The sequence below is a fragment of the Pygocentrus nattereri genome, chromosome 18 (assembly GCF_015220715.1).
Source record: "Pygocentrus nattereri isolate fPygNat1 chromosome 18, fPygNat1.pri, whole genome shotgun sequence".
Taxonomy (NCBI): Eukaryota; Metazoa; Chordata; class Actinopteri; order Characiformes; family Serrasalmidae; genus Pygocentrus; species Pygocentrus nattereri.
In genome coordinates, this window is record NC_051228.1 from 4,962,253 (window position 1) to 4,986,479 (window position 24,227).

Below are 24,227 nucleotides of genomic sequence, written 5' to 3' on the forward strand. Positions count from 1 at the left end.
ACAAAGCAAAGAGAATAAAAAGTTATAAAAATTATACACGGGTCAGGCGTAACATTATGACCATGTTTCTACACTCACTGTCCATCTTATCAGCTCCACTTACTGTATAGCTGCACTCTGTAGTTCTACAGTTACAGACTGTAGTCCATCTGATTCTCTGATACTCTGTTACCCTGTTCCACTTTGTTACCCTCATCCACTCAGGCCAGCACAACACACACTAACACACCACCACCATGTCAGTGTTATTGCAGTGCTGAGAATGACCCACCACCCAAATAGTACCTGCTCTGTAAGGGTCCATGGGGGTCCTGACCACTGAAGAACAGGGTAACAGAGTATCAGAGAAACAGATGGACTACAGTCTGAAACTGTAGAACTACAAAGTGCAGCTATACAGTAAGTGGAGCTGATAAAGTGGACAGTGAGTGTAGAAACAAGGAGGTAGTCATGATGTTATGCATGATTGGTGTATGTTCAGCATACTTACACCATAAAAACCAACTGACTGCAAGGATCTTTATGCAGTGATTTAACTAATAAGGTAAAAAGACCTGGCTCATATTAATCCCATCTAAATGTCTCATCCATATGCCAGTATACATATTTGCACTCAGTGAATTGTAGTTCATGTAACTTCATTTAGTGTGCAGTTAACAGAATAAATATTTTTGCATATAAAAGCAGAACATTTTACATGTTGCATGAAGAAAATGAATTTGATACCACGATTTCTAAAATAAGACGTTATAAGAAATTTAGGAATGGTTTATGGTTATTCATTAGGTCATAAACACCTTAACACCACTAATAAACAGTTACAACACCTTAATAAAAAGGTGAGCTGTTTTATATGTAATGAACATGACGTCTGATGAAGCTGACGGGTTCAATGATGACTGAAGGAGAAAAACCAGCAAGATCTGCAGTTTCACTTAATAAAAGAACGCAGGTTCACTGTTAGTCAAATAACAGACGACTGTTCCCATTTTATTTGTGTGTTATTCCGATTCCGATTCCGATTCCTTTATTGATCCCAGGGGGAAATTGCAGTAGTTACAGTTGCAGCCATTTATGTAAAAATAAACACTTTACTAATAATTTAAGACAATATAGAGAAATTTACAGTATGTACACCAGATTTAAGTACTTAAGAATATAGTAAGGTGGCAGTGATTGTGATAGTAATGTGAAACATCAGGTATAAAGCAGTTCAATTATTTAAATTATTTAAATGAAGTTAGTGTCCCTCTGAGTTACACAATTGTTATTATTGCGCATATGAACAGTTTCATATTGAGTTTTGTGAATCACACACTGAGGGAGGAGTTATAGAGTTTGATGGCCACAGGTAAGAATGACCTCCTGTGGCGCTCTGTGGTGCATTTTGGTAGAGTGAGTCTTGAGCTGAATGAGTATAACTGCTTATTGATGATTCATAAGGTGTTTAAGACCTAATTTATCAATATTATGAACTCATTTTAAGCCATAAGTCATAAAATTATAAAATGAAAAGTGTAGGGTTATTCTAAAGTAGTACCGAAATATCTTGATATCAAGAGTCGATTCTCACGTCCCAAAATCAAGCCCCTTTCCGGTGGACATTTGCACAGAAATTTGGTAATTAAATAGGAAAACAAGATCTTTCAGGTTTCTCAAGCAAAAAATCTATTTCAGAATTATGTATTTTGTGCACAATTGTGGTGCACAATGCCTGCTACTAGGGGTGGGAATCTTTAGGCACCTCATGATTCAATTTGATTATGATTCAGTGATTATAAAGTGATTAGTGATGCATCTTGTTGCATCTTTTTTTCTATACAGGATTTCTATGTACCTCAGTTTTGGTCTCGTCATAGAGATTGGGGAGGGGCGGGGGGGTTGGGGGTGGGGGGATGTCACTGTGTCTGTAAAATATCTTCGAGATGGGCGTGTTCAGCCAAAGCCCTGATTCTCAACGGTTGAGAACTGGCGTGCGGACTGCAGCTCAGAGAACATTTGGAGTGTGGAACATTGGTTGGTTAGTGTAGTGGATAACACCTCAGGCTTCTATACTGTAGAATGGGGTTCAATCCTCCGCCTGGACAAGCAAACTACCCTATACCAATAAGCCCTTGGGCAAGACTCCTAACACTGCCTTCCCTACCTGTGTAAATTGATCAAACTGTAAGGCGCTCTAGATAAGAGCATCAGCCAAGTACTGTAAATGTAAATGAGACGAATGGACTTCATATTTATAAGCGGCACATTTGGCTTCCTGGCGTGTTAAATCTGCAACGAGAGACTATCAAACACTAAAAAGTTGCAAAGATGAAGTGGCTTCTCTTTCCAGTTCTCCCGTTCCACCTTAAATGGTGCGGCATTTACATTCGGCGCCTCAGTCAGAATTTAAGGTGGAATGGGAAAATTCAAATAAGAAGCTGGAGAATGAGAAGCGACTTCAGCCTCATAAAGCAGTCAAACACTGAGGCATTTTACAAGAAACTGTTCCACTTTTAAGGAAAACATCCTGGCAGAGACGGGAGGAAGGCGGCTATAACTACATCTTACAGCAGAGCAAAGTAAGTCTGCGCTTTGGCTCATATTGTTTATCCTATAATAGGACATTATCACACACTGAGACATATTGGACATTAAATGCTGTGGCTCCCAAGATGGTCTGATTTTTGTTGAAAGGACAAAACGGCTCTTCTCAACATTCGGCTTGTGACTCTTGATCTAACCTGGCTTTTGATGCAGAGCCGGTCGGATTTCTCGCTCATCCAGTGGTGGTGGTGTTATATGACTGTCCAGGCGCTGCACTTCTGCACTTCCAAGTTCCGCCTTTTACATTCCGTCAACATTACGTTATAAATGAAAATGTTGAAAAAAATATTTTTGACATTTGTGAACGGATTCAGAATCGCTCACGTCCGCATCGCAATGCATATAAGAAATGACCCCCTCACCCCCCCCGACGTGCAACCGAGCAAAAGCAGTGAAACCAAACTACCCAATCAGAAGTTTTTGTTATTACTAAAGCCGCAAAAACGTATCAGTTTTAAGCCACTTTTGTTACAAACTTAACTCCGTTTTCCGCTTTAAAAGTCAAATACAGCCAATCTGTTGATGTGGTAGGATGTATTTGTCAGACAGGCAGTCTTAGCCAGTGACAACCGAGTTGGACAGATGGTGCATACCTGGACATCACTGTGTGAAATCGAATCCAAAGTCTGGGATAGACTCACACCATGTAGTGTATTTACTTTGAGTTTAGCCTAGTCAGTACAACATGTTTGAGACCTCAAGGGAGAGATGCTCATTATTTAGCACATCACTAGATTTTGACAAGCCTTGCAAACTCAACACTGAAAAGCTGAACTGTAACACTGCCGCGTGTTGCGTATGTTCCAAACGCCGGCTGGGTCGAACCTTGTCCAGGAGAGCATTCTGCCACAGCCGGAACATCATCATGTAAGTCCGGTCCCGTGCCCCGAATGAGGTAAAAAAGTGCTGCAGGGAAAAATACAGAATAATACTAAAAACACAATAACGCAGAAAACCGGTAGTCAGCATGATAGCAAGTTATGAGGTTGCGCACCTTTTCATTGTCAGTACAGAGCTGGATGGCGTTGGGGATGAGGCGCGCCGTCTTCTCCTTCGTCATGGAGCAGACGTCCTTCAGCCGCACCGTTAGCTGAACCCAGACATACAGAGCAGGAGACTGTAATTTGGTACGCTATTCAAGAAAAGTACTAGTACTTCAGTACATTCTTCAGTGTGACTGTACTTTATGAGTAGAAGTAAATCCGTCATTTTATTTTTACTGGAGTTTATTTCAAGATCTTTAACTTTTATTATCCATTACAAAGTAAAACAGCAGCTACCTGAAGAAGCACTTAGTTGGTTAAACATTATAAGCTGAACAGCTTCTTTTACTTTTTTTAAGATTCACAAGCACTTATTACACACGAGACTGTTGCTTATACACCAATCAGGCGTAACATGATGACCACCTCCTTCTACGCTCATTGTCCACTTTATCAGCTCCACTTACTGTATAGCTGGACTCTGTAGTTCTACAGTTACAGACTGTAGTCCATCTGTTTCTCTGATACTCTGTTACCCTGTTCTTCAGTGATCAGGACCCCCATGGACCCTCACAGAGCAGGTACTATTTGGGTGGTGGATCATTCTCAGCACTGCAGTAACGCTGACGTGGTGATGGTGTGTTAGTGTGTGTTGTGCTGGTCTGAGTGGATCAGACACAGCAGTGCTGCTGGAGTTTTTAAACACCTCAGTGTCGCTGCTGGACTGAGAATAGTCCACCAACCAAAAATATTCAGTCAACAGCGTCCTTTGACCACTGATGAGGGACTAGAGGATGACCATCTACAAGGTGGACTGACATGGTAGGAGTGTCTAATAGAGTGGACAGTGAGTGTTTAAAAACTCCAGCAGCACTGCTGTGTCTAATCCACTTGTGCCAGCGCAGCACACACCACCACGTCAGCACTACTGCTCAGAATGATCCACCACTCAGGGCCCATGCTGGTCCTGACCACTGAAGAACAGGGTAATTTAAGGGTATTTACTCTTCAGCAGTTGTGTAATCAAGTAAAATTACTATAAAAGTAGCAGTAAGTATGGACGTCTCTTCCCACCACTGCTACTTACAAGGGGTTGATGGGATGAATGTACTGTAATTGCTACATAGACTTTATTTGTTATGTATCAGTTTCAAAGCTAAAAATGCACCATGCATATTACATAAATAAACAAATCAAGGGAATCTCATTGATAGCAGGATAAAGAAATATCCATAGACTGTTTACACGAATAACTGACTAAAAATTCTTTCCCCAGAAAGAGTAATGGCTCAAACTGCTAAGTACCAGCGTTTCCCAGCGGAAGATGTTGCTATAAAAACAGATCCAGTTTTCGGAGAGGTAGAGGCGACCCTGGAGGAGGATGTCTCTCTGCAGGGCACATGAGTAGTCTGGCAGGACAGAGGAGGAAAAAGAGGTCACAGGTCAGTGTGTCGAGGTCAGAGGAGTTAAGGCTTATTCTCAGCTGCTGTATGCAGTGCTATGACCTTGAAGGCCTGCGAAGTGTGTTGTACACTCAGAAAACAAACAAACAAAAAGATTTATGGCCATAAACATTGAGCTGTTACATAAAACTTATTCAAAACCATAAAAACCTACTTTACTTATTTATACGGATTAGAAGCAGCCCAATTTGGATAAGCCCAGAACTGATTTAATTCAATTGTATTAGATTTGTTAGATTTGTCCACTAAATCTTATTAGGAGGCTGTGCTGATGTGCAATAGTAACAGGAAACACATCATCAGCCAGGAAACTGCTTCAGCTGGCATGTTGGACGTGAAACGGCTCTGTTTATTTTTACGATCTGCTGCCATCCTTTGTTATTCAGTCCACCAATGAAACAGTGATGCACATTAACTTAATCTGTGGTTTTAATGTTTTTGATCAGATATTAATGCTTCATTTTGCTTATTTTGAGAGATAATCCAACGACAAACACCAGCGAACTAGCTAGCTAGCGTCCTTGCTAGGCCTGCTGTCACGGTAACGGGTGCAACAGTTAGATGTAATACACAGTGGCAGGGATTTATTGTGAACCAGTATGTAAAGTTGTATTCATTTCACATTCAAATGAACAGTTCATGGTTTCTGTAACTGTAGGTGACCTCGACGTGTTCGCATGGCATGAAGTGACGGATAGCGTTAGCTGGCTAACTGGCATGATGGTCAGCGTGAGAGCTGCACCTCAGTAGGAACGTTGTGCCCATAAACATCTGCTTTAATTAGCAGTTCAGCTGAGAGTGAAGAGAAATTCTAAAGCAGAGAATTTGAGCTGAAATCTATAAAGTTCTGTTTATTTCTTTCACATTAGACTTTAAAGTTTACCTGTGGCTGTAATGTGACACGGCTAATTTTGGACGTAGTAATAGTTTGGACGACAGTAAATGTTTGTGAATTTAACAAGTTTTGTCATTTGAAACATTTACACAGTGTAAATAATTGTGCTGTGAGTTCAGAAGGTACTATTAACTCTTATATACATAAAAGAATTGCATAAATCCTACAAGCACTTCTAATTTAAACGTTACGTAATTCAGTCAGGTTTATTGAACATGATGGAGAAACACAACCTATAATATTTTTTACATTGGATTTATGTATTGAAACTGAATGGAAAATTGTCATGTAATTAAAATAAATAAGATCTAACTTTTGAGCTTAAATATTTTCTTGAGTGTACAGGGAAAAGAATGCGTACCAATTAATTATGAATTGCTACTGGGCATCGTGAACTAACTCAGCATCCAGATGTCAGCCTTCTGTTATAGAAGTAGCCCTATGAATTTTCCTGACCGTTCTTAGCAACCACCACCTACAGGCGTAAAGAAAGCACTTCCGCCACAATGACTGAATCGTAGTCCTCATTTTCTGACCCTCGCATAAAAAACTGACCTCACATTACTTGTCTATGAAATTAATAATAATGCCTACTCACCCACGATGAGGCGCTCTGTGTCGGGCAGCTGCTTGAAGAGCTTTCTGAAGTCCTCATTGCGCTGCTTGTACGTGGGACTCAATACCTAAAAGACAAGATAGGACCAGTCAGATAAGAGATACACAAGCACACATCTCCAACCACAAAAACTCGGTCACACGGTAGGAAGGTGGTCCGACAGTCAAACCCAAGCCAGATGCAATTGGGAAAACAACATATTATCATATGTCCTCCTCTGAGCTGTGCACTAGGTCTGGTGTGTGTAATAAGCCACTTGACAAGAGGAAGGATAACATTCTTTGGAGCAAAGACTCCCTCCTTTTGGCAGAAGCTTCACTTCTTGTGTATATGTCCTGCCTCAAAACCGCAGCGTGAGACAGAAACAGTGCATTTTTGAACTAGACAAACACCCTTTCTTCATTGATCAACCATAAGCTAGGCCGGGGTCGCCAACATGCTGCTCTGGAGCTGCACGCAGCTCTTTTGGGGCCCCACAGCAGAATTTTCAGGTAATAATAAAATAATCCTCCTTTACAGTAAAACAAAGCTCTGCTGATCGTTCAACACAGTTTAACAGTAAATGGTCTTAAAGGCTGGAGTTAATGTAGAACTGCTGATTCACCCTTTAACCCTGAAGGTTGGCGCACGGACTGCTGGTCACCATAGCAATGCAGACAATCTTGCCTAGCTAGTAGCTAACGAAATGTCAAAGAGAAAGATTTAAGACGAACATTGATAATTTGGAGATGAATGAACTTTACAATCACTCTAGCTGGTTTCCAGATATGTTTCATCTGCAATGGGAAACTGTCAAAAAAGAAAAAAGTCAGCATTTAAGGTGGAGCAGAAAAATTCAAATGAGAACCTGGCAAATGAGAAATTGACTTCAGCCTTGTGAAAAAAATTGAGAGACATTTTACAAGAAACTGTTCCACTTTTGGAAAAATTTCCTGTCGGTGATGTGAGTAAAGCAGCTACAGCTGAGCTAAAGCTTAAAGCAGAGTTTTCATTTATATGAACTTTGTTAGCATAAACAAACACTTTAGCACACACTGAGATATATTTACAGCCAAGATGGTGAAATGGACAGAAAGTATTGTGGCTCCCAAGGTGGTTTAATTTTTGCTGAAAGGACAAAATGGGTTGCCGACCCTTAAGCTAGGCATTAGGTGCACACGTGGACCTTCAAGAAGTGAGGAAAATAAACCAGGCATAATATGAGATCGTTTCACACCGCAGATCTGCTGAAACAATTAGAATCTGCAAGTCTTGGTGAACACTTGGGATTTCTGGGACTTGTCAGAACACTTTAAAATTAAACTGACTGTAAATTCCTGGGATTCATCATTGCAGTGTTATTTGTCACCACCCAGAGCTTGATCATGAATCAGTGGGTGTAGCACAATGTAAAATGTTCTTTTCCCAGTGAACAGTAGTCATGAGCAGACAGTGAAACCTGGCATAAACAGAAACGTGTCCTGAATCTTTCTGCAAATTTCGGAGCAAGTCAGAATGTCCCATTCCTTCCCATCTGTGGGAAAATACACTAAAGCTGCTAAAGTCATAACAAAGCCAAACCAAAGTTTCTTTAACGTCTAAAAGGACCAGAACCCCAACTTCCCCTTTTCACCTTCTCATTGATCACTTACTGCTGGAATTCTCTCAAGCTCCCATTCCCAGTGAGCCCAACGACACTTGAATTCCTCAGGGTCCAGGATTGCTTCCCAGTCAGACAGTGTACCAAACTCCATGCTGACCACTTCCATCAGCTAAAACAAAAAAAAGGCCACAGGGGTCTCCAGCACAGTCGTCAGCCCAGCTGATTTATCTTTTGGCGAGATCAGAGGTCACTCTTTCTGGAGTGGGACCTTTTGTTGGTGTGATGAGCCCCAGCCCAGTCTCATGAGTGCAGTCTAGCTCTCAGTTGACCAAAAGTAACCTACTCATGTTTGTCATCACCAGGGCATCCAGTCTAGGAGCAGGCGTTCCCTGAGATTAAGACAATGAAAAATAGATTGCTTCACACCCCTCAAACTGCACTGGAAAGACATCCGGGGATTCCTCCACCCACTGAATCCTTTCCCGAGATCCACCTGAATGTCTGCAAGAGAGTTTTAAAGCAGCTAGTTTTCCAAGTCTTTGGAACCTCGCGTCAAACTGATCATATTTCACTGGTGCATTCAGCAGCTCCAACTGGAAACACTTTCCTTAGCTGATCTTTCCTTGTTTTGAGGCCATGGTATTAGTTTCTGTCAAAATTAGAATAGCGGAATAGTCTTCCACTATTACACTACTCTTCGAGACTTGGACACTAGGTTGAAATCATACGTGATGATGTTGTTGAGTGGGATCCTCAGAGGGCACACTTCTTGGGCTCTGTTGGGTAAAGCAGTTCCACTGCAAGTCAGTCTAGAAGTAAGATCCAAGCACAAACACTGCCACCATAGCAATCAAGGGTCAAAGAAACAGTGTTTGAGGTCTCTTCCAAGTTGGGGATACTTAGGTGAATGCAGTTTGAAACAGCAGGCAATCCCTTGTGAGAAACCGATTCCATCAGATCCTAAAGCATGTTTGGTTAAAACAAATTCCAAAAGAGTAACACACTTTATTCGCGCAGTCCAAGAAACAGAGCTAAGACTAAACAAGCACAAAACCTAGACTGAACAGATCCGCTATGTCCACCAAAACCACTCACAACAGCAACTCTGCCCAGAGCTCTTTTCAGGCTTCCTAGAAAACAACTGTGGAGTACAGCGGGGGTGGGAGGAGAGTGAGTAAGTGGGGGAATGTTTGTGTGTAGAAAGAAAAAAAGTGGGAGGAGGGGACGGGGCTGCACATGAACCAATGAGATGAGTGCAGAGCAGAGTGTGTTCTGCGTTCTAGGCACCAACACACTCTTGCCTTCAGCAAGAAGGGCTGTTGAGATTTATTGAGTCCCAGGCACTCTGAGATTATGAGATTCTGCATTTCAAATTCTACATCAGACCACCTCAGATGTAAGCCCCCCGGGTGGAAACACCTCAACTCTGCCAGGTCTTTGCTGGCAGCCCCAAAGCCGTACCCTCCTTACATCCTGCAGATGCACTCACTGACCCCATTCCAACTGCTTCCACATTCTTCCCCTCGCCTCTGCTTCCGAGAAATCCTGGGTTCAGCAGAAAAAAACAGTGTTGCAAAAGTGTTCGTGCCATTTTTCCATAGGAGACGACCTTGGATGTGTGGGTTCCATGAGATAGGAGCAGACTCACAGAGCAGGCCATTGTGCACACAAGAGCTGTTTGGTGGAGTCGGCCTAAACATTGTAGCATGGCCAAAGACACCCTCCAGGCAGTTCACTCCCTCTCCCTCTCTCTCAGTGAGGTGAATGAACTGCAGTAAACCTTTCTCTAGAAGGAATGGGTCTCGGGGAGGCTCATGCCAAAGAAGTGAATCACCTCTTTCTTTCTGACTCTCTCCCACTCTCTCTCTATCCTTTCTCCAGCAAAAAACATCTGCTTCAGTTCTGGTATCTTCTCGCCCAGCTCCACTTTATGACTGAAGTCAAAATGAACAGCAAACCTTTCGTTTCCAGGATTCTCCTTCATCACAGTTACGCCCCTTTTATCTTTTCCTTTCTCTCACGCTCAAAGTGAAACAAGCACATGGGAACAAACTGCTGCTTTTTCATATTACAGCTGCACTCTACCCAACAGTGTTCCTATATAGTTTTAACTATTCAAAGACATATTATTGTACTATTTGCAATACGCAAACAATTAAAAATAATGAAACATGGTTAATCACATTATTTTGTGAAGTCAACATTAACCCCGTCAAATCCCAGGTGTATTACATACTAAGGCTTATTATTGTTTAACTATGGAGACTTCTATGCAAACGGGTTCAGCTATTCTTATGTTATAGAAGTATGTAATAAAATTTGGCCATGTAAGGGGATATACGATAGTGTCTGCATGTAGCACTCAATGAGTGTCTATTTCATACATATCACATATATAGTCGGTGAGTGTATATATCATATATACCTTATATAAAGGAAATTAACATACACACCCATGGCGTTTAATATGTTTTATTGTTAGCAGTTCCATACACCAAATTATAGCTCCTTAACAAGCAGCTTGTTCCTACATCACAGTAACAAACTCCGCCCACTCGCTGCTCAGCCGGCAGTTCGTTCTCCAGCTCCTTACACTAAATTCCCAAACTGTCGTCACCACTGAGCAGCTTTTCAGTCGGCAGCTGTGACAGAAGAACAGCTAAACAACCTGGAATCAGCCAGAAATGAAGCCAATACCATTCAGCAAATGTGCAGTCTGATCTTCAGAGTCGGACCAAATCAGACTGAGCCATAAAACTGACCCAATATCAGGTTCAGCTCAGTTTGGTCAGTTTCTTCAGATCAGTATTAATGTTGTTTTGTTCCAGCCGGTCTGTAAAGCTTCTTACAGCCCGTTTAGTTTGGCGAATGGTGTTGGGTTCATTTCTGGCTGATTCCAGGTTGTTCAGCTGTTCTTCTGTCAGAGCTGACGACTGAAAAGCTGCTCAGTGGTGACGACAGTTTGGGAATTTAGTGTCGTCTCGTCTTCAGAGTCGGACCAAATCGGCTGTCGGTCAGATGTGATCTTAACAGTGTCCGTTTTCAGTTTGTGGCAAAGTAAGAAGTGAAAACGTTCAAATGGCTTGAGCGTCTCCTACAGCTGTCAAAGTCGTTGCTTAGCAACAGCGACTCAGCGGAGTGACACAGTGTTTGTGAAAAAGCTGTGATGTTATGGTGAAATAACAGCACAGTTAGAATGCTTCTCAACCAATCGGCTCGTGCAGCTGGACCTAACTGTTGTATAAATATCATATATACAATCAGTGACTGTATATATCATACATATGATACATGTACCTCACCCCATGACCTGTCAGTAGTCCGTAGTCCCGCTCTCTCTTTAGCCCCAGGTGTTTCTTGTTTGCTCTCCATGTACTTATACCCCTTGTTTTGATTTGTTCCTTCCTTGGTGTTGTTATTTGTTGTTGTGTCAGATTCTCGTTGTACATATTTCCAGATGAATGCAAGATAGTTTAAAGTTCTGCCATCTCAAGCAGTTAAATTAATGGTCATCTATCTCCAGAGAAATCTAATGCATCTGTCGGTCATTAGTCTTAGGGTGACCTCAGTGCAACAGATGAAAATAGATGGTCGCAAGGCAGATCTGGTTGCTTCACCTAATTCAACTCATGCAGCTGGATTTGGTTTTAAACAGAGCAGCATGTGAGTGACTCAACCTGGTGCACAGGCCTTTAAAATTAGCCACTAAACACACCTGATTCAACTCAACTGTTATGTGCCATGTTTAGTGTGTGTGTGTGAGTTTGGGAAACTACCAGACTGACCTGGACACCAGCCCTACAGGTCCAGAGACAAGTGCCCCTGGCATTACCATGAAACAGAATTTGCTAATATAATAAATGCACTGCATTTATGTGGAGTTCATTCCTAAATGATATATATGTATATGTGTGTGTGTGTGTGTGTGTGTGTGTGTGTGTGTGTGTGTGTGTGTGTGTGTGATTACAGCATCACAGAATTACACTGTTTTATTCCATTGTGTTCCAAACTCCCATGTATATAAATGTGATAATAGTTTTATTCATATGTAATTACATATGTAATTACAACATTATAAAGTCAACTACATAATTAGCTACATACTGAATTACATTAATATTTGATTTACCTTCTGAATCAACAGGATTGTCTTGTTTCATTCAGTCACAGTGCACTAATAAGATAAGATAAGATAAGATAAGATAAGATAAGATAAGATGGTCCTTTATTAGTCCCACAAACGGGGAAATTCTCAGTGTTACAGCAGCAAAGGAGACGGCACTGTACTCACGAAAAAAGAGAGGTAACAAGACGAGAATTAACAAGCAGGTAAATAACTTTGTTAAGTACTTAACAAGGTTTTTTACAGTTTATTACTTGCTAGGGTTGAGAGAGTAATCTGTAAATGTATATAACAATAAGTGTAATTACATATGTTTATATGTAATTACATAGTTATGAGCTGTCAGGTTCACTTGAACTCTGTATAAACCCAATCAGTGCTCTGGAGGAATACTGTTAACGCTCCTCTGGGTACGTATGTATGTATGAATGTAAATGGGATGTCAGTTCTTCTTGACTTCTTGATGTGACATGAAATGAGTATCACCCCAGTAAAGTAACAAGTGCATATCGGCAGAGTGCGACTACAACCGACATCCTAACATTCCTATTTCCTGCCGATTTTCCTAAACAGGATATGAACTGGCAGCTGTTTCTGCTCATTCAAGAAGCCTCACCCACCACTGGCGCAACTGCTGAGACACTGCCATCAACACTGCACAACAGACGTCAACATGCAACTCTATACTGCTGTCGGCAGCGTCTTTCAGCGCTGAAACGTGAACTGAACAATTAAAGGCTAAAAATAAAACGGAATGAAAACAAAGAAAAGCTGTGGGCTCTTGATATGGAAACGTATAAGCTGTGCAAGTCCTTCCTCTCATTGAGACGCGACACACTAGGCTTGGCGTCTCTCCTCTGACACGTTAGAAATATTTTTATAGCAATATCACAAGAAGACATAGTATCTCTGCAACTGGAAAGGAAGAATAAAAGTCTTAAAACAGTCATATGTAAAAGTTTGAACATCCCCAAAAGAATTTTCGTTTGATTTCTGAGTGAAAATAAGTTTTCCTGCAAATTTCAGCCACTATATATATATATATATATATATATATATATATATATTCTGGTTCCATTGACTTACATTACAAGTAAAATATGTTTTTTTGCTTCTCCTGGATGTATATATATATATATATATATATATATATATATATAATGGATCCAGAATTTTTTACAAGCAATTTTGGGCCATTTCATTTGGTCCATTCATCATGAAATTATGACACAACATAAAGGCCAACAGGTATTTTCAAATTATGTATATATATATTATATATATTAAATATATATATTAAAAACAGTCAATTACTGTTTATTTGCTGAATTGAATATATATATATATATATATATATATATATATATATATATATATATATATATATATATATATATATATATATATATATATAATTCAGCAAATATAGAGTAATTGACTGTTTTTTAAAGGAGAATTCACAAATTCAGCCAATTTCAATTACTGAGATGTAAACAGTCACTCAGAGTGGGTTTGGTGTGAATTGCTTCAGATTTCTTTACAGTGGTGGTGATGGGAACCAGGAGCTGCCATGTCTACAACACAGATATAGACATTTTATTTACTATCCAAAACCACCAGCGAAGCTACGCGTGTCTTCTGAGGCAAAATGTTGAACAAAAATCTGAAAAAGTTGAAAACTTTTCTTTGGGAACTATTTTGCCTTGTAATGCCCTGCATGTATCCCTCCACCATGAATGGACTTTAAAAACAGTGTTAAGCCAAAATCTACTCAAGACTATAACATCTCAGACATCAGGCAGTGAACTCCTAACCATTTCATGTAGGAACTTTCTGTGATGGGGCTTTTAGAGCTGGACGTCTGGTTCCCATCACCACCACTGTGAAGAATTCTGACCCTGTTTCTCTAGAACAGGGTTTCACACCAAACCACTCTGAATGACTCTGTTTACACCTAAACCATTTAATTATGCAGAGCTAAGTTTTATTTGCCTTCCAAAAGTTCTGCTCATCATGAAGTGTCCATACAACCTACAGGGCATCAGCCATTTTAAAAGTGTATCAGGCCTCCAGTCCATTTAAGGCTAACAACAACCCGAGTGGACATTCTTTCGGCAATGCGTTCGTCCGGACTCTGTGTTGCTTACTGTCCAAGACAGAGTTTAGGCCGGGGCCCAGACACTAACGTTGACAAAACATCAGGGAAGGCATTTCCACTCTCCTCTTAGAGCACATTGTCTGAGTGCCCATGCTCTCATGGGAAAACATTACTGGACAACGTTAAATCGTGAAAGTGACCGTGGGCGTGAGAACTGCGTAATATTACACCGATTCCATCTGGCTTTGAAAAACAGAACGATTCATAGCTGTAAACACTTCAGAGCTGTGTACACAGAGGAATGATGCCAAAACGACTAAAATATACTAAATATTATCTACTGCTATAAATATCACTGATGCCTCATCTGCTACTTACACAGATCATCTCTAGAGTTTTAATAAAGAGTCAGAATCTCAAGAGTCTGAAATTTAACAAGTCATATGACCGGAGAATGTACGGCCGGGGAGAGTGGGGCACAACCCAACACCTCTTGATTTGTGCTAAATAATATATAAAACGTTTGAGCAGGAGTAACACTGCTTTATACAAAAGGGGCACAGGGGTAACTGTGACAGAGCTGGTTGTAATAGACGCTGAAGAGTCTGGGAACACAGTTAATCTCATATAATTCTCTGTTGTTTGAACATGACAACATTTTCTACCTAAATATATACATATATGTGTGAATGTACAGTATATCGCCACTGTCAGAACAAAACCTCATATCTCCAAAGTGGTGACTTTACAGAAGAAGGGAAAAACTTACTTTACTTTTAATGGAAGTCAATGGAACCAGAAATTTTTCCAGGTCATTTTGAGACATTTGTTTCGGTCCGTTCATCGTGAAATTTTCACACCGTGTAAAGAACAACAGGCGTTTTCAAATTACGTCAAAAACTGAAAAACGACAAAATTAGAGATGTAAGGTTTTGTTCAGACAGCAGCGATATTTATGTGCAAGTGTATGCATAAAAATGATTTTAGTACAGAACAAAACAGCTGTCAAATTTATTTTTGAACATGAAGTAGAGGAGCTACAATTAGCACTATAAAACTAAGTTTTTGATGGATCTGTGCATAAAAACTCCCCAAAAAACCCAACTAACTGAACTTTATGAGGGATTTCCTCATTCTGTACTTTGGGAGTTCTATTGACCTTTTTTCTGCTGCACATTCAAAAACAAGAACCGATCTGAACGGGAAGCAAGGGAGCGGTTTTAATTCTAGTCTTAAAAATAATGGTTCTTCAAGGGTTCTAGTCTTTAGTTCTATATAGAACCATGAACACTCAAAGTACCCTCTGCATGATTAAAGAGTTTTTTTTTTGCATCATGCATGGTTCTTCAGACTGATGGAGAATGTGCTGTAGATGGTTCTATATGGAACCTTTTTGAAAAGGCTCGAAAAAAAGTGTCCCACTACTGTTACAAGCCAAAGAACCCCTTTTGTGGTTCTATTATAGAACCCTGTTTGCTAAGAATGTAGTTCATCTTCCACCTACTGCAATCATTATTTAAAAATAAATAAATAAATAAATAAATAAATAAATAAAAATTCATTTTTTTTGGAGTTTTGCCAGTGTATCTAATTTAAGCATCCAATTTTGCCAATTAGCTAACTGCTTGCTAGTTAGCTCAACTGTTTGGCAAAACACTCATTCAGAGCAAGCACCAATGCTAATAACACCTGTGCTAGCTTCCTAACTAGCCTATCGCATCGCTACTGGTAGAACCCAACTTTGTATCTCCATTTTTGCCGTTTTTCAGTTTGACATAATTAAAAAGTGCATGTTGCTCTTTACGTTGTGTGTAAGTTTCATGATGAATGGACCAAAATAAATGGCCCACAGTTACTTTGAAAAATGTCCGGTTCCATTGGTGTTCGTACATGAAAAGTACAGAAGGTCCTGTAAAGTTGCCATTTTAGAGACATGAGGTTTCGTTCTGACAGCAGCACTAAACTCTTCAGAAAGAAATCTTTCTAAAAACACCAGTAGTGTGTGTACTGATGCACTAATTGGTGGTGTAATCGTTCTGCTACCAAACTTGGGCAGATTAAGAGACCCTTATTAGTCCCACAAACGGGGAAATTCCACCTCCGCATCTAACCCATCCGTGAAGTGAAACACCACATACACACTAGTGAGCACACACACTAGGGGGCAGTGAGCACACTTGCCCGGAGCGGTGGGCAGCCCAATCCGCAGCAGCCGGGGAGCAGTTGGGGGTTAGGTGTCTTGCTCAAGGACACCTCTGTCATGTGCTATCGGCTCTGGGGATCGAACCAGCGACCTTCCTGTCATGAGGCTGGATCCCTAACCTCCAGCCCACGACTGCCCCAGAGAGCTAAAACTATAAAACGGTACCCCTCAGTACTGACTCAACACCCAATGGAAAAAGCATAGGTCCATTTCTCTGGTGCCAAAGGTTCTGCCACTTTGTGCAGTGGAAAAAAGCCCATAGTCATAACAGTGTGTTACACTAACCCCTCCAATGGGAGGCTGCGTGTTTTCCTGGCTACTCTCACTTTAAGTTGTTTACTTGCCTCCAAACGTTACAGCTGCTCAGACCGTCAATATAATTACACAGGAGTGAATTCTGTAACATCTCAGCCAGTAATTAAAAACACCTACAATAATAAAAGGCACTTTCACAGTAAAAGTAACTTTTTCCATGTGAATACTTAGAAATACACGTCCAATTGCTGAGAATACTGGTAGATGGGGTTGCTATGGGAATATGAAAACATGCCCAAAAGCATGTTCCACTGGAACCTGTTTAACCATATAAAAGGTCCATATTACATTTTACCCGGTGCTCGTTTGTGCCCTGCTCTCATAAAATAAATAATGACCCGAAGAAAAGAAAAACACGGCAGTACTTACGTTGTACCAGCTTTGACTTTTCTGTTGGTGGTCCGACCCAGAGAGGAATGAAAGGAGACAAAAGCAACAGCATGATTAGACAGCAATCATTTAAACAGCATCTTCACCAAGACATAAAAACCTGACCACACCACAGGCTTGTGCTTCAAATCTGCAGATATACCTGTGTAATACCTGTAATGCAATTACAGTGCCATTGTATAGCAGCGGTGCCATGATAAATAAGCCACAAAGCGGTGGAAAGACTAAAGGTTAAAATAGGCCACAGGTATAGACGCAGGTCTGCAAAGGGGTAAACAAAAGAGGGCAACTTCAGGAAGAGTTTGACACTTGTAGATAAGTGAAGTGTTGTTGAAGAACAGAGAACCTGAAGCTTTAACCTGCAGACAAAGAACCCCTGAATAGAGCACAGGACACGACTGACTGAGAGCTGTATTAAGCCATTCTGACGTTCAGGTTGACGCTCACAAGACCATGCAAGAGTCAGAGACCACCCTTCATTTCTTTCATTTCCATTCCAGTATTTCTGAAGAGATTATATAGAAGATAATCCACTTGCAAAGAACAGGGACTCCTAACAACCACCTGGAACGCCTGGTAGACCCCAAAACTGCCCCCATCAGATAAACAGCACTGAAAGCTTTCATCTCTGAGAGAGAGGAGAAGATCAAGCTGCTTCAGATCTGAGAACATCCACAGGTGTTTCTGTCCATCCTTCCACTGTGAGAAGACCACTCAGCGCTGTGGGTCTGAAAGGACGTGTAGCTGATCAAGAAGAACCTCACTGAGAAAAGGAGACGGACACATCAAACAAAGAAGCCGAATGGTGGACTGACCACCCCAGACGGTTCTTCAAGGGTTGTTCGTAAAGACAATGGTTCTACATAGAACTACGAGAACTCAAAGAACTCTCTGAATGCTTGAAGGGTTCTATGCATCTTGAACGTGTTCTTCAGTTTATCGGAGAATGTGCTGTATAGGCTTCTACACAGAACCTTTTTGAAAATGGTTCTAAACAGCACCAAAAAGGATTCTGCTATTGTTACGATATCAAGCTCGTCAGAGTAGAAGAACCCTTTTTGGTGAAATATAGGAACCTTTTCGAAAAGGTTCTATACAGGACCATTTACAGCCCATTCTACGCCAATCTGAAGAACAGTTTCACCCTGCAAATAACCTTTTAATCATGCGGGTTCTATAGAGATCCATTTTCTTTGCTAAAGAACCCTTGAAGAACCGCCTTTTTTAAGTGTGTAGAACTGAAATCAATGAAGGTGGTCTCCGACTTTTTCCACAGTACTGTATGAACAGGGGTCCAAACTTCTGTCTGACGCTTCAGTCGTGTGCAAAAGTTTGGGCACGCCTGGTCAAATGACATGCTATGTTGATTTTCTGAAAGAAAAAAAAAACATTTATTAAAATGAAACTTTTAGTGCACTTACTACTAACATATTAGAATATAGTAAAACATCAAATGCGGCATGGGCTAAGATTTTTGCCAACACTGTTTGCCACATTTTATGATTTATTATGTTCAAATATGCTAATTTGCTAAAGTTAACAGTAAACAGAGAGAAACTGTGCAGTAAAATGACAGAAGTTCCTGTGAAGGAACTGATTTTAGTTTATTTTCTAGAACTGACATTAGTATGTAGTTTGACTGGGGTGCCCAAACCTTTGCATGAGACTGTATATTTGTATATGAGCACTGTGCGTCCACCAAGTCTCCACTAGGGGGCTGTCTTTCCTAAAAAACGCAGTGGATCTGCTGCTGTTAAACCGTGCATCCATCACAGGTTGCAGGAAATTGAGCAACACCGCTAACTGACCACTAACTGCTAATTCACTTATGTCTGCCCACATGAGACCCCCACGCCCACCCACCCCCCCCCCCCACCCCCATTCTCAGAGAGACCAGACTGATGCTTCCTTTACAGACGCTTCCTCTACGAGCTCCAAAGGCCACAGCCAGCATGTAGTCTCTTCCTTTCCATCTCTACAGACAGGTGAAGAAGTTTTAGCACCCCTCGTCTAACTATAAAATGAAACGGTCTGCTCATTTTCCAGGGAACAGAGAAGTAAACATGTCCATTTCAAAGTACAATTACCGGACGGCTGAACGTTTGGGGGGAAAAAAATGAAATTCTTCCAATCAACAAAGCATAATTCAAACGGGGAGTGCCAAAACTTTTGCACACAGCCTTGGAGTAACATTCACCAAAACGTCTGCAGCTGACTAGGGGTCTATCACTCATAGCGGTGGGGTTCTGGGGGCAAACGACACAAAAATAAATGCTTACTTTAATCAGGTTTAGTCTGTCATACTGGAGGGGAAACAATTTCAATGAAGACGTTAAACTGGTGATAGAAGATTGTGGGGGGCAACAAATTAGCATTAGCGTTGGATTTGTAGAGATGAATATTAAAACCACACACACACACACACACACACACACACACAGATACACACACACACACATATATATCGCTGCCAAAACCTCATATCTCCAAAATGGTAACTTTACAGGAGAAGACTAAAACACACTTTACTTATAATGCAAGTCAATGGAACCAGACGTCTTTCCAAGTCGTTTCTTTTGGTTCATTCTTCATCAAACTTACAAACAATGCAAAGGACAACAGGCATTTTAAAATTATGTCAGAAACTGGAAAACGACAATAATGGAGATAAAAGGTTTTGGTTTGACATATATATACTGTATATATACATATATATGGGACATGTATGTCACGGATAAATAGGAAGAAAGCACAGTACTGTGCAAAAGTCAGAGACGATCACTTTATTACATTTCCGACCACATTCCACTTTTCAGATAATACCTGAGGAGATTAGATATAAGATTATCCACTTACATAAGGAAGGAGAAATTTGATTAAAAATGATTAAAAGCTACAGAACAATTGTGTCTCCTAACAACCGCCTGGAAAACCTGGCAGACACCGAAACTGCCCCCATCAGATAAACAGCACTTTCATCTCTGAGAGAGAGGAGAACATCAAGCTGCTTCAGATCTGAAAACATCCACAGGGGTTTCTGTCCATCCTTCCACTGTGAGAAGACCACTCAGCGCTGTGGGTCTGAAAGGACATGTAGCTGATCAAGAAGAAGCTCAGTGAGAAAAGGAGACGGACACACAAAACAAAGAAGCTGAACGAAGGACTCAGATGGAGTCCAGAGTCCAGACCTCAGCACCACTGAATGGGTTTGATTACTTCAGAAGATCAACCAGCTTCTCAGACTGAACTCCGGGGGCGTGTCTGCAGATTCTCTGAGCAGCTGAAAGTGAGTCTCCTGAGAAGAATGGAAGCTGGAAGCGAGGGAAAATGTGGACATGTAACACTGAATCTCCTGATTTCATTTGTAGTTGTTGAAGCTTTCTGCCTTTTTTCCTGACACTAAAATGAATAACGTTCACTTCATGGCTGTTAGGACGTTAAATGAAAGAAAGGTGGTCTCTGATTTTTGCACAGCGTTATCCGCTGGCTTTCAAATGATGCTGAGTGCTGATAAAAATAGCAGGAAATGTAGCTGGAAAGGCTAATAAAGCTGCTGTAGAGCATCTCGAATGCCTCCCTGATATGGAAATAGCCGTAACTTCAGCCTGAATTAGTCAGATTCCCTCAGACGTGCCCAGTGGCTAAACATGCACTCATCTCAAATAACAGCTAGAGGTCAGAGCAACAGCACAAGCTATCCTGTAGCTACGTTTATTCAGTGTGTGTGTGTGTGTGTGTGTCAGCTGGGCGCTCACGTGTGGACTGTGAGTGGAGCAGCAGCGAGCATCATGTGAGGCCTGCGTTTTTTTTGGCCCGTGTCCTCTGAGAGCGCCGTCACAGTTTCGCTACACACACACCACTGACGCTGCTCCAATCAGATCCGCGGACGCAGCGGCCGGGCGGGTCACCCAAACCCAGCTCGCTATATACTCCAGCGTGGCTTTGTATATTTGTTTTTGTACATTTTCAGGACAAAGATGCAGGAAAACCAGAGACCAGGTCTGACCAAGATGAGAAAGTTCTTATTAAATGTTGATACATACATATCTTGACATATGGGGGCATACTTTGTTGCATATACGTATTTACCTATATAAAACACATATTTACCACTAATTATACATACAGATACTTACATATGTGTATACAGAAAGTATATATACATAGATACTTATTTAATACATATGTTATTAGTTATAGGCATGCATTACGCTACTGCATGTACTTACTTACCTGTATGTACTTATATGTATATATGTATATATCATTTTATTACTACATATATGTAATGTAATTATATATGTACATACATGTAATTATGATGTCTCATATATTGCATAAATGTAATTATGCATATGTATATATATATATATATAATCGAGCACATGTCCTGAAATTGTATAAAAACAACAGATGTTTCATTCAACATTGAGCCTCAACTCACCATCACCATCCACTACAAACTGCCTACTTTCCACTCACTGACCACTTTCTGACCTCCACCTTTCTCACGGGTCCACCATATAGGCGCACAATTACAGAATATAGTCCATCTGTTGGTGCATCCATCAGCCGCTATCTATGCCATTCAACACTGGTCAGTTTCTGACCAAAGGACTACTGTTGTCCAGATATGGCTTAGGTGATGGATCATTCTCAGCGCTGTGGTACTGCTGGAATTTGAACATATATCAGCGCCACTGCCAGGCCCAACAATGTGCATCAAGAGCGGCTCTGTGGTCAGAAATTGACCACTAATGAATGGCTAGAGGATGGCTGAGGGCACATTAACAGTGCTCCGGCGCCTCGACGGACTCCCCTCTTCAGCTGGCCACATGTGGGCGTGACAAAGACGTCCTGCCAAATATGATGTAATAAATGTGCTGATTTTCTAATAATCGAAAAGCAATTTTAGCATGTTATTAATCGGTCATTATGCTGTTGGGTATAAATACGTGGACCTTCGAAATGCTGTTCTTATCCATCACGGATGGCAAGAAGAGGATTATCGCTATTGCTCTACTGTACCTGTGAGAAAAGGCAGCCGGTCCGACTGGGTTCACCAGGCCGGCAGCGGAAAGCTGTAATTTGGCACGGATGGATCAAAACGGACAGGGAACCCTGACACTGCAATTACTAGCTTTTCCTTGAATGTTTCATACATTGCGTTGTGAACACTTATGGCACAAACACCAGCTATTTTCTGATTGGATAGACGCGTCACATTGGCCGGATTCATTTGCATAAAGCTCAGCCCGGCTCAACTTTTCGCCACAGCGTATCCCCAGACTCAACAGGCCGGACCCATCATGCACTGCCCGGCTACGTCTGGTTGAACCGACGCTTTCCATTGAAAACAAACGCGCCAACGGGCCGGAGCCCGTAAACGCAGCGTAGGACTATCTGCGCATCAACAGATGGACTACAGCCTCTAACTGAGCACCAGCAAGGGAGGGGTTTCTAATAAAGTGGCTAGTTGTGAATCCTGAGCAGGTACTAGCACACATCAGCTTTAGCAGGGAAAGTACAGGCAACTACCGAACCAGTTAACAGCTGGACGTAAGTAGGTGGGGCGCAAATGGAATCTGACAATGACCTCAACGTTAGCATTCGCAACACAAAGCATGTTAGCAGAAAGCAGAGGGCTAAAGGACAACACTGTTGTGCAGGAGGCTGGAAATGCTAACGTTAATGAGGGCAGCTAAAGGGTGCTGGGGATTGTTCAGGTAAAGTAAAAGAACCTTAGCTCAACAATATCAAGGTTGCTGTAACACAGGGCTGTCACGATGAATCGATTCACTTCGTTACTTGATTCGTAAAAATAAAATATTAAAAAATCACCTTTCTTGATGAATTGGCAAATACGACGCTGCATATTTTAATTTCTCCTGTTTCCTAATCCCATTTCACCCCTCGGCCCTACCAGTTCGCCCTTACCCCTCCGGTTGCCGCAGCCACGTTCAGGCATAGGGTGTCCCGATTTTTGTTGAGATAGACTGGTAGGGTGACGGTGTTGGGGCTCTGCGGCCTCCAAAAGTCAGGTTTTTCAGAGTTACTCTCTAGGGTGTTATAGATGGAAAAAAAAACGGAAGGATGCGCAAGTGACCAATTTTTTTAGCTAATTTTTTTTTTCTCCATTTTTTACCTTTTTTTTGGTTCAAAAATGACCATGTCCACTGTTCTGTCTTAGTTTAATGTCGCTTCAGTGTATTTTGGTCTTTTTCTTCATAACAAGTATAAAAATCGCTAATAGTATGCTGACGTTTCTGTAGCTAGCTAGCTAAATTTTTCAATCCCACCATTTAAGGTGGAACGAGAAAATTCAAGTAAGAAACTGGTGAATATCTGACTTCAGCTTCATATCACTGAAGAATTAGTGGGGGGTGATAATAAATAATTGCCCCCCTCTTTGAAGGCGTATGATGCCCTAAATGTATCTAAAGCCCAGCAGTGAGGAGCTGAACTTCACCCTCCTCTGCTGTCCCTGCAGAGGGGCAGGGTCGCCCACAGAGCAGCGCTGGTAGCTGTTAATGAAGTGATGCTCTTTTATTTGAGGGTCTCATTTCATAGAGGAAGATTTCAACCACTACCCCTTATAGCTCAGTTCTAAGGGGCGAGGAGACACTCGGAAAACGAGGGGTAGGGGTAAAAATCAGAAATGGGATTGGACCCTTAGGCTAAAGTTTGAGCAGCTGATGTTGCTTCATGCATCATTCTACTGAATTAGTTCAAAGTGTTGAAAACACATGTGGGATTTTCAACTGACTTGGACTTTAGATTGAAATCCCTTTGCTTTGAGTGACCCTGTATCTCAATTACGTTTATTTTACTAAAATGAATGACTGAATGTTTCATTTTATCACTACCAAAACAATCACTTCACTTCTGAAACTCCGAATGTTTCAGTACTGACCATTTTAGCTCATTTTGAGCAGCGTTCAAAAACGCTCGTCAGTACAGTACATGACTATTA

The 24,227-nt window shown here is 41.2% G+C and overlaps 1 protein-coding gene across 9 annotated transcripts in view; it reads right to left on the bottom strand.

The window, feature by feature from the left end:
- The window catches only part of gramd1ba (GRAM domain containing 1Ba), a 182,206-nt gene that overhangs the window by 22,613 nt on the left and 135,366 nt on the right, over nt 1–24,227 (bottom strand). For all 9 annotated transcript variants that reach the window (XM_037546947.1, XM_037546942.1, XM_037546944.1 and 6 more), the window contains 5 exons: nt 17,234–17,254; nt 6,526–6,610; nt 4,875–4,978; nt 3,581–3,676; nt 3,412–3,492 (listed from right to left, as the gene is read on the bottom strand). In XM_037546947.1, coding sequence (XP_037402844.1) covers nt 3,412–3,492; nt 3,581–3,676; nt 4,875–4,978; nt 6,526–6,610; nt 17,234–17,254 — 387 coding nt within the window. The remainder of the gene's footprint in view (nt 1–3,411; nt 3,493–3,580; nt 3,677–4,874; nt 4,979–6,525; nt 6,611–17,233; nt 17,255–24,227) is intronic.